Source organism: Strongylocentrotus purpuratus, unplaced genomic scaffold, assembly GCF_000002235.5.
Source record: "Strongylocentrotus purpuratus isolate Spur 01 unplaced genomic scaffold, Spur_5.0 spur5_scaffold_4, whole genome shotgun sequence".
Taxonomy (NCBI): Eukaryota; Metazoa; Echinodermata; class Echinoidea; order Camarodonta; family Strongylocentrotidae; genus Strongylocentrotus; species Strongylocentrotus purpuratus.
Window position 1 is genome coordinate 26,389,239 of NW_022145610.1, and position 12,032 is coordinate 26,401,270.

General features: G+C 35.7%; 1 protein-coding gene across 6 annotated transcripts in view; it reads right to left on the bottom strand.

Moving 5' to 3' along the window:
* Nucleotides 1–2,361: 2,361 nt before the first annotated feature.
* LOC100888527 (protein transport protein Sec16A) overlaps nt 2,362–12,032 on the bottom strand; it is a 43,377-nt gene continuing 33,706 nt past the window's right edge. For 3 of the 6 annotated variants that reach the window (XM_030998062.1, XM_030998061.1, XM_030998059.1), the window contains exons 26-28: nt 11,612–11,736; nt 9,842–9,904; nt 2,362–6,201 (exon numbers count right to left, since the gene is read on the bottom strand). In XM_030998062.1, coding sequence (XP_030853922.1) covers nt 5,824–6,201; nt 9,842–9,904; nt 11,612–11,736 — 566 coding nt within the window. In that variant the 3' untranslated portion in view covers nt 2,362–5,823. The remainder of the gene's footprint in view (nt 6,202–9,841; nt 9,905–11,611; nt 11,737–12,032) is intronic. The other 3 variants (XM_030998060.1, XM_030998063.1, XM_030998064.1) reach the window with 3 other exon arrangements.

The following is a 12,032-nucleotide window of genomic DNA, read 5'->3' on the forward strand; positions in this document are numbered from 1 at the left end:
TGCAAATGGGACATAGTACCTTTGACGAAAGGTGAAACAGAAAGAAAAAATGAATTAAATATGAAGAAATGGAAAGGCGAAAAAAAAATCACTATTTTCTCAAATTATGTTAAACAAGAACATTAAAGTCGAATATGTTATAACACTGAATACATACAAATGGTTCAAGAACCTCCCTTCATGGCCTTGCCAAGTTAATCACAAGCATCTTGACTATATAAGAAAAAGACAAGTTTTCATCATTGAATAGTCTAACTGGTGTAATTTGCCCTGACACACTGAGCTCCCATTCTATGTAATTACCCGGTATTTAGTTAGGCTTCAGTTACACATTTTTTTCTCTAAACACCCTTTCATACCAGTCAAGAAGTAGAAAATATTTGGAGGCATCAAGCAAGATAAATGATGGTAGTTAAGTAATTGGCGGTTGGAGTTTTTTTCCATTTGTCAGTTGTAAGTATTCATAAACAAGGGTATCTATGTAGAGCTATTAGGAGCTTTAGAGTAATAATGTGGTCACTGACACATACGTCATGCAGACTATTACACATAAGCCGAAAGGGAATGTTAGAAAGTAATACATAAATGCAGTGCAAATAGTTAGTATTGTTTGACAGTATATCTATAAAAACGAATATATTATAAAGCATTGCATTATTTGTATCATTTAAGTTTATATAATTATAGTGTATACAGAATGATATAGAAACTTCAGACACATAACATGTCAATAAAATTGTATGCACTTATCTGTATGCATCCAAAACTATCATGTTTATAAAGGTGTTTGTTTGTTTGTTGCTGTTGTTTTGTTGGATTACTTTTGTTCAGCTATGAGCATTGTATCATGGATTATAAAAGATGCACTAATGCCTGTACGTTTTATTATCTTCCTTCTGTTGTTTCTGTTTAATCGCCAATACGGGTTTCATAAAATACCAGTGAAATACGGTCATTTCAGCTCATTATCATCATCCAATAACCATCATTAATGACAGGAACTACCCATACTCGGCAGTTTGTCGCGTCGAAATTACATCCTCAATGCATTGGGGTAACTTAAATCACCGTAATATCATGGTAAACGAAAAGCAAACTTTGGTTAATAGGCTATTTGGTTTGATATTAAGCGCGCGTATTGTGGTGTTTATTCGCGCCATTTGACAGGTGGAATGGCCATTTTGATACCTCAGTCACACCAGCAAGACTGATACGAGACCGACACCAGACCAAACAAAAAATGTGCATTGCCCCCCTATACTATGATCAGAAATCGGCCGGTTGGGAGCCGGTGTGGAGTAGGTTTGGCGTGATTCTTTCGGTCAGGTAGAAAATTGTCACTCTCCCCCCCCCCCCCACATAATTCTCTCCCATTGGCTCAATTTAACTCTTGATTGTAAGATTAGATAGTCCATCAGTCATCCTACGCGTTCCTACATTCGCTTTCTCCCAAATTTTCGTCTCTGGGTCTTTATTGCCCTTTCGATTTTTCCCGATTATTTCTTCAGCTTGTCTTTCCGCCTTCTCATCATTGCTCTCTCTCTCTCTCTCTTTCTACCCCACCCACCTCTCTCTCTCTGTGAGGCTCTGCCCTACCATGTACCCCAACTTTTTTTTATAAATTCCTCTCGCTTTTCTAGTTATTATATTTTGTCATTATGGGGGTATATCGCTTCCCCTTTTGTTTCTTTGTATCCGTCGTCTATTTTGTCTGTCCGTCTCTCTCTCTTTCTAAACCTCTAAAGCAAATCTACATCTACTAGTTTCTCTTTAATCAATCTAGGGTTGTGAGACTTGCATGTGACGTGAGAGGGCGATAGAACAGAATTATCTTAGAAATGGTTAAGCTTGGTAGGCCCTACTACGTGTATTTTGGCACAACTGAAAGTCTTAATTAACAAGTTGAAAACAGTACGAATACATGTATTAAAGCTGATCTTGTAATCTTGTTTTTTTTTTAAACTGTGACTTGTCATTTATCCATCAATTTAAAGCCCATTCCCCTTCTCTCTGTTCTTTCCCTCTCTTTGTGCCCCACTCCTCTCCGCCCCATCTCTCTATTTACCCCCCTCCCCTACCCACACATACAACACAAACACCAATAGATGACAGACGGATCTTTCTCTCTCTGATCAAGATTTAAAGCTGATCTGGATGCTGACTTGGGGGGGGGGGGGGGGTATAACCACCAAATATTAGCCATTTCTGATGGCAAGTCTGTGAAATTATTAACAACCTTTCTTCTTTCTTTGCTTGTTGGGGCAACATGGACGAATTGACCCCCACATCCCACTTCACAAACACAGTTCTTCATTACTACGAAACACCATGCAAAATGAAGCGGGCAAAAAAGACATTTCATACATTTCATATTCTTCTTTTTATATCTGCCCCATTTCATGAGCCTGTGGGGCAATCACAATAATGTGCCTGACATTTAATAATGAAATATAATCACAATGATTGAATCATTCTATATCATTTCATTCCATTTATACATGAGTGGTTCAATCACTACCCAATGTCAAAGGTCACCATCTGACATGCTATTCAAAATATGATTAAACTAATAGGAAAATAAACATCAACAAAGAAGAAATGCAGTTTATGTAGTTAGTTGACAACAAGACATGAATGAATAGGACATACTACAGTAAAGGAAATTTTGTGGATAAATACATGGATAAGAATATTGCTTTACCAATATAGAGCTAGTAAGTTCTGCTTTTGTGTACATTTATTTACATGTGGTGTTACAACTAACACACCAATACTATGACATGTCTTGTGTCCTTTTTTTAATATAATCTTTTGATGACTTTTCAAAGATTAATAAGTTGTCATAGCCAGCTTAGCCACCTGGCAATGTCCAAAATGTTATATATTGTACCTTCAAGTCAATGATACAATATTTCCCCTTTTACAATTTATATTTAGGAACACACAAAAAAACATTCAAAGAATACACTTTGTCTTCTCTACTAAACTTTTAAAGCGAACATTGCTTGATCACTTCTATCTTAGGTATATTATGCATTCCACACACACCTACATCTGAATTATGTTAAGATATCTTCTCCTTATAAGCACCACTAGTATTGGAAATAGGATTCAAGCAGGAAAACATTATGATCCAAATAAAGACACCAAGTTGAATTTACATTTACAAAATCATGACCATAACTCAAAATTTGAAAATGCTATCAACTATTCAAAACTGAAAAGCATCTAGATCCATTATAGAATAACAAGTAAACATGTCAGCTAATTTCTACCTTTTACTTCCGTCTTTGTAAAATTCGACTAGCGAAAATCACCTAGCAGAAGAGTACCCTGCTACATGAAATATGATTTTGAATGCATTTACAGCATTCCTTGCATGTACATTGACCAATCAGGATCAAGATTTGTGCCATCAGTTGATAAAGGGTTGGTTCTGATTGGCTAAAGTCTGTTATATTTGATTGCCTGGAACTTCAATTTGATATAAATCTTTGTGTATGAGGTTGAAAATCAAGCTTCACATCAGAGGTATTATTGTAATGGACAATTATCGATTTACAAACAGGTTTGAGCTTGTACATGAAAGGAGATTAATAAATGCTAAACGATCCTAATATTTATCATAACATGTCTATTTAGAGGTAGAAGGGAGTTAACTCTTGGGAAACTATAAGATCTAGCACCCTTCCAGCTCTCTGCAGGCAAACTTTTCTTGGAATGTGAACCATCTACAAACAAAACTTATTCAAATACAAGTCTCTTAAAATTAAATCCTGAACAATAGGGGACCGCCTCTAAAACAAATTATAGAATCTTTGACGATTAATAACACAGAATACTGTGACATCCCAAAATAATAACAAACTATTATATGAACAAAAAACACAAATACTCTTAAACTATTGTTAATTCATTACACCAGCATGGCAGATAATTTGAATGCCAGATAAAATAAGTATCTACATCAATAAATTGCACATAATTTTTCTTTCTTTATTTCTTTCATGCTACAATCAGTATCTAAGATCTATTCCACTATTTTCTGATAGATAAAGTCTGCAATCATTCAAAATAACAATGGTGACGCTTTGTAATGAACATGTTGAAAAACAATGAACAATGCCATACAATGCACAAGTAATTTCCTTTTTCCTTTTGAGATGTCGGACATACATGTATCTATTCCTTCAAATCATACAGTGTTGAATAGATATGTGGACACAGTCAGCGTCTATCACTGAATGGCTTCATACATCCCATTTCCATTGCAAAAATAAGCTGCTGTTAAATCAATTGTCTTGAAGTACAGCTTCAAAGAATATTTGAAGTGTGACACACTTATTCACAAATGCTATTGTATGTGACTATTTGTGAGAACTACATGTATGTATAACTGAGCAGCACAAAATATAACAAATTAAATATACAATATCTCTTAAAATTATGCTCGTATGAATTCATCACTATCATCTCTCTCTATCTCTTTTACACAGCTTCAAATACACAAGTAGAAGCGACTAAGCTGAATAAACTATTTCAATCATATGTGTGGACATAAAAATATATCTGTACAGCAGTGTGTGTCCATGACGTTAACTTTATGCTTATAGTATATTCCAACCTTCACTCATAAGTTACAGCTCTTTAAATAATTAGTACTAATTTACAATTAATTACTACACTATGCGCTTAGGGAGTGTTTACCAATAAACTATCAATCTACCTATCAGTCTTAAACATAAAGAATTGGTTAGTATGCTTTTTACCTCACCTCCCCATTTGCTGTTGCACAGTTTAAGAACCATCATGAGGACCAGTGCAATTATAACACTTTTTTGACATTCTGTTGTCCTAAAAATAGCTTCAATTCTGTCTAATGGTTTGAAATGTTTTGTATTTTCTTTTTGGTTGCAATGCCTATACAGTAAAGTATAATGTAGTTTATTACATTACTCTTTCTCTACATGTATCTTTCAATATACAATATGAACAACACAGATTATTGGCATTTCATTGCTAATACATGTATCTTTCAAAGTGTACAGAGAGGCACTGAAGTCATATATGTATATGATGGGTTGTGCACATATGTACAGTACGGAGATGACTGTTTATTTTTACATATACCTGTACATCAATTGAATGACCAAAATCAGAAGGAAAATGTGTTTGATTCAACAAACGCAAATGTACATTTTTTCTGATGATGCATTTGTGCTATCAGACTGTCACTAATTCTTCTTCTTCTACGTGTAATCGTCAAAGGGCTATGCCGCCTATCCTAAAGAAATGCCATACGTAAAATGTAAATTCGCGAAGCAGGCATTTTCATCTTTTTCATCACTGGGTTCGTGATGATTACCTCAGCTTGACTGTACAACACTCACAGATATACATCTATTAAAGCCCCACTGCACTACTTATAGCTACTTGCGCCCTCTATATAGCAAACAATGCCTAATCGGTGACCATTGGTACCCCATGGTCCCCTTTTTCTTCTATTAATTGAGAGCTGATTTGATGAGATAACCACCTGTCAGTGACCATGCAGGGAGGTCTAATCCCTCCCGGCCAAGCTAGTGCGGTGGGGCTTTACAGTATTCTGGTTCTATAGTGTAATAATTAAAAGGTGAGCTGTCCTGGTTCTGTCCTGGTTCTGTCCTGGTTCTATCCGCAAGTACACGATACTGGTTTAATGCAAAGTGTTAGCACTGGCAAAATTGTCAACACCTTCTTCATCATCATCACCATAACAATCATCATCATCATCATCATCACCATCACCATAACAATCATTATTGTCGTCATCATCACCTTTCATCACCTCGGCTTGGGGTACTGTCTGGGCTGTCCATACCCCCTCTTCGCCCCCGGACCCTCGGTTCCGGCCCCGACACCAAACCCAGTGGGCGCCGCGGCTGCTGCTCCAGGAGTGGCAAACTGCTGAGGGTTGTAGAACATGGGAACTCCTGGGGGTTCAGCGGGTTGTTGCTGATGTTGTTGTGGCTGCTGATGTTGCTGCTGCTGTGGTGGTTGCTGCTGTTGCTGTTGATGTTGTTGTTGCTGATGTTGTTGCTGCTGCTGATGTTGTGGCTGCTGCTGTGGCTGATGTTGTTGCTGCTGTGGCTGATGTTGCTGATGTTGTTGCGGGGCATTACCGCCCTCTTGTGGCCAAGATGGAGGTGGCTGGGTTGAGGGCTGGAGAGGAGATAAAGAGAATACAGAGTATGAAGCAACATCCTTCTTTCTTGTTTCTTTATAAATTTATTAATGTGAGAAAAATCCTTTACAGATTTGCAAAAACTTTACTCATACAAACATGAGTATGAAACAAACCTAGGCAGTCAAAACTTCGGTTTTTCTTCTATAACAAAGGTGAGAAAGATTCTAGAAACACTTCAACAAAATTAGAATTGACAATTACTTTATACTTTATAAAACAGAAAGAAAGACGGTTAACCAAATAAAAGACAGTGTACTCAGATGAAACAAGTTGACACAACTTAAACACTTGCAATGGAAAGGACATCATTTGCCACACCTTTGTAAAAATGCATGATGTAACCCAGAATAACAAAATGAAAAAAATCATATGCCATAAATATGAATAAATTTTTCAAACACTTTATCATACATTGACAGTTTTCAATTTTCTCCTTCACCCCCGCCCTCACCACCGGTGCTTTCTTTTTATGAGCACTTTTTAAATTGCATATGCAGGCAAAGAGCTTTATTTTATTTTCAAGAGGTGGTCCATATTAGAAAAATATTTTCAAGCTTACTCATTATACCAATGATTGATGACAAACTGGTTTGTGGTCATTACTGTACATGTTGACGCAAAGAAAGACCATTAGACATTTCACTGCAAAATGAGCGATCACTTGAAGTGACCAGAACAGCGATGGTACTTTATGATATTCCCATAACATGTTAGGCTGTTCAGGGCAAGCTGACCATGCATTAACTATATGCACAATACCAGGAACTCCAGGCTATGTGTATGGTGAATACATAACCAGCTGGCCCGGCACAGCTGAGGTGAAGACAAACAATTACTGCGGAACATCCATAGGTGTCGCATTTGCAGCAGATTTGTTTTCATTCATTTCTGTATCATTTGATATGTTGCACTTTTTTTTAAATCATATATTTCCACAAAATTATCACACTTTTCTCTCTTGGCAGCATATCCTTGCATATAATTGCAGATGAGTGTTAGCAGCAATTTCATCGACCACAAATTCAAAGTTTCTTAATCTTTTTTAACCTAATATCAAGAAATGTCCTCACTTTTATTTGTTCAATCACAACTTGTACCACGACATGTACCAGAAGATGCATTTCATTCCATTTCCACATATACATGACAATGTGAACCTTAATATTACCAATGTGTTCATAGTTATATTACTTCGTAAATGTCAATACATTTGTTAAAATATATTAGAAAAAGGATCATGCAAGAACCGTCTAAGCTGACTCAAAGGGGCTATTGGACATAAATTGTTAGATCACAAAGACGAATGAATAAACTCAACATATCGTAGAAAAGAAGGAGTTTCAATGAAAACACAGACAACCACATGTGTTAATATGACAGGAAGGCATAAAATAGGAAATACGGATTAAATTCAATGTATGCATGTAGATGTAGGCCAACAATTTTCTCTCTCATATTTGGCACTGGTCAACAACAGAAAAACTTTTAAAACTACTATTGTTCTTCCAATTGCAGTTGCGTTTAAGTAATAGAAGGGGTGGTATTTGAACTATCGGAAAGCTGCCAGGCAAAACTGTCCAGATAAAAAAGTTTTCTCCCTCCAAAAAATTAATTCAAAAGGAAAGATATCTCAAATGAAATATCAGTGTTCATCATTTACAAGCCAGTTACTCAGTGTTTGTTAAAAACCTTCATCAGAATCAGCGGGTGTAGGAAGCAAGATCTCAAATTATTCATGGATTTAAAGTTTGAACTAAAAAAAACAAAATTGCGATGTCATAGAAAACTTTGTTAGGAGTGAATAATAATCAGCAAATTATCTGACATGGTTGAAGTATCACAAAATTAAAAAAAACCAATGATATTCTCTTCCTTTATAGCGCATATATCACATTATGACATCCTGTGTACCTCCATAGAGCTTGGAAATCATTGTCCCAGCTATACCTCTGGCAACCGTTACCAGTGCATAGTGTATTTCAAGGACTAATCCTGCCAGGCACCCATTTACCTCACCTGGGTGGAATGTGGCAAATGTAGATTAATGTCGTGCAAGTGATGTGGCAGGGATTCGAACCCCGTACCTTGTTATTCAGTGTGGTGACTTATTCACCAGACCATTATAGTGTGCCTCTATAAGTTCAAATATAATGCATCGCAATGAAAATTTCCAAATAACCCAATACACCAGAATATTGGAAATCCAGAGATTTTAAGACCATATTCATAATCCACTTCCCCAAAAAAGTCAAATTAGTCCGTTTGTAAAGAACTCACAAAAGATACACTTTGCTTTCATATACTGTATATGCACGTTTTCACATTTAATGTATTAATTAGCATAAATAAATATTCATTGGGAAAAGGAGTTTGTTAGATGATACAGGACGGAAGGAGGTATTTTTTTATAAACCATTGCTTAATCTGCAATAAAAGTATACAAATTTAGCCTCCAGTTCATTAACTGATTGATAATCATATGCACTTGCTTTAGTATACTGTTGAGTTCAAACCAGTAGTTTAAACCAATAGTTTAAACCAATCATGTAAATCTCCTTTGTGAATTCAGATGTTACTGTTAAAACATATACTTGTAAGATATACGTGTATGTTAGTAGAAGTATTTGAATGTTAACACACAAGTCTACCGCTGAAATAAAAAGACTGAAATAACAAAGAAAATAATATATGAGCGTGAATACATAAATATCTAAATTACATATGAACATCAACAATCAGGTATCAATATACAAATAGCAGTGTATGAATATATATATATAATGTATATACAGGTAACATAGATGACAATACAAATGCAGCAAAACGTTTCATATATATGCTGGAGGGAGGAAATGAGGAGGTTTAAATACACTTGGCATGCATGAAATGGAGGATCATGATTGGAATACAAACATCAAATGCAGCTACAAGCACTGTTTTAAATGTCAACACGATGAACAAAATAATAGAGAGTCATGGGTTAGTAAACAATTCTCCTCTGGCCCTCTGAGCAAGTCACAGTAGACCTTTTAAAAGGCTCAAGTGAGAAGATAAATAATAGGTGAGTGAATACATTAAAAGCATGGATGTTAATAATGCGCAGCAGACATCCTGCTAACCTAAAAGCAAGCACTGTTCCCACTGCTGTAGCATTACGCCCTGCAGAGCTCATCCGAAGTGCGTATCTCCTCGGGATACTCTCTATAACAAACAAGTTTTAGCAACACAATGGAAAGGGGCTACGCACCACTTTAGCCTCATTCCTATATACCACAGTGTTAACAGCCTGGACAAGCTAAACTGACATAATTCTTGTGTGTCACATTTCTGTCTTTTTTAATTCTTATACAGGATGGTATTATTCATAGTATCCTTTGTTATGCGCAGATATTTTTTTTCTCCAACCTCGCTTGCCACTCATTTACACGTAAAACAGTTTTCATTTTGAGGCAGCGGCAGTGTAACACATCGTGTCAGAAAAAGCCTTCATGCATACTATAAAAAGGGGCTACGCACTACTCGCTAATCAACTGCACAACGAAGCGCTACAACAGAGGGAACAGAGCAAACATAGAATATGGCGCGTGTCTTTAAAGGGGTTGATCAAGCGTATACCTGATGGGCCATATGCTGACTGACCTCATTGGAGAGATCGCTCATCGAACTAGTGCGAGAAAGCTGTTCAGGAAGTAAAAAAGCAACCAGGGTATTTTATTGAGACGGCCAAAAGGGTTCATGTCGATTCATGCTCACTTGCAGAGGGAGTGAGTAGCTTAATCATTCCTCATGACTATGTAACAAGAATCCATGTTATTCTGATATTTGCGAATGTTAATTCTTCATATTTCAGGTACCTAACATCAGATTATGTATTTCTTTATAACACAAGACCCCAAACCCCCCACTCCTTGGCCTATCTTAATTTAGAAATAAAATAATGAGGACCATAAGTATTGACTGATCAAAGCAAAGTAAAATTCTAATATTTCGAGCAATGTCATAAATGATGATGTGATGAAAAAACTACAAACAAAATCTGAGGACATGAACGATTTTAGAACGTAGCAAATACTATTTTTCAATTGTTGCAACATAAAAATATAGAATCGCAGCATGCCCCCCTCCTCCTCAAATAACTAAACATTAATCTTTATTCTCGACTTTAATGAACTAAGATTACTCCCAAACATTATTTATTGTTACAGCTTTAACATTTAATTGAATCTAATTAGACTGAGTATGTTGTGTCCATGTTCAAGTGATTAGGTTCTTCCTTTCACACTTGGTGAAGTGGAATAACTTTAAAATTACTTTAAAAATACTGGCTGAACGAAAAAAAAAAGAAAAAAAAAATTGTATTTGATTCTAAACTTGTTTTGGAGTCTAAACTGAAGCAAACATCATTCATAGTTGAAGGACATTGTCGGGTGATTCATTATCTTTTCTATTTTTCTATGAATACTTTTGTAGATGTTGAAAAGCAAGTCAAGCACACATGCACAAAATCAATGATTGTGCTAGCAGACCACCACCAAAAGCTTAATTAAATCATGAGGAATATAATAACATTACATGCTAAATAATCATGAAATCATAATGCACATCCAGGCATAAAATGGTGTGTATTATTCTTATTATTAGCACAATTTCACTAGGAGATACACTTGTAAATTGGTAAAAGACATATATTGATAAAATAAAGGTATATTGGGTGTGGATTACACAAATGTACCGCACAAATCTAAAACTTGACAACAATTTTAACAAGAGGAATTTACTTTGACCTTCGCAAAACTCAAGAAAATGCCAGATTTTCAAATGTAATCAACATACAGTAAAAACAAGTAAAAAAAAATGATGATTTAAATAAAAGAAATCATTGTTTTTACTAGATTAACATCCATTTCAAGATCTCATCATAATGCAGCAGTGATTGTGGACATCTAACAAGCGACACAAAAACCATTTAACCCCTTCATGTAATTGCAGAGATTTTCAGAAGCCAAGTTGAAATCATGATATAACTGAAGTCTGAAGCAAGCCTACAAACAGAGAAATTTATACTTTTTAAATTTTGATTATATCCAACAGGTAAATACAGACTTCAATACAAGTACATGCATAGTAAAATCAAATTTGCCAGCAAAGAAATATCTATACCATCCAAAATATCTGCATGGGCTTCAGAATCACAAAATGATCTCATCATAAAATAGGTTTATGAATGGTTCAATCATCGTCTTTGAAAAGTGCACATTGAAAGCATTTTCATTCATTCTTGGCTTATCTTGAAAATCTCTACAATGCAATTCAGTAATATGTGGTACACTGCATGAATGTTGACAAGAGGCATCTATAGCACATTCAAATGCACAGGTAACTTACGTTTTCACTACTCTGTTGCACTGCTCCTACTCCTAGCCCACGATGTGGACTGTGGGGTCGTGACCCTGGGTTGCCAACTTGAGGATCGCCTTCCTGGTTGGAGGTCTGGGTGTCTTCTGATGCAGCTGAATAAAAGAATTAATAAAGGGAAATCAATATTTAGTGAATTTTTGCCACAAAAAGGCAATCACAAGTCATGAAACTGATAAATCTGAGTCCTGATTGTGTAATGCGAAAATTGAAACTCATGATACGAAACAAACGCAACTCAATGTTGAACACATTAATTTTGCGCAAGTAGTGTTACTTTTCATTTAATACCCCCCCCCCCCCAAAAAAAAAAAAAAAAAAAAATTACATTAAACTACCTACAAGCTAGCTAATTATAAGAATTCCTTTCTGAGAATGACATCAGTTTTAA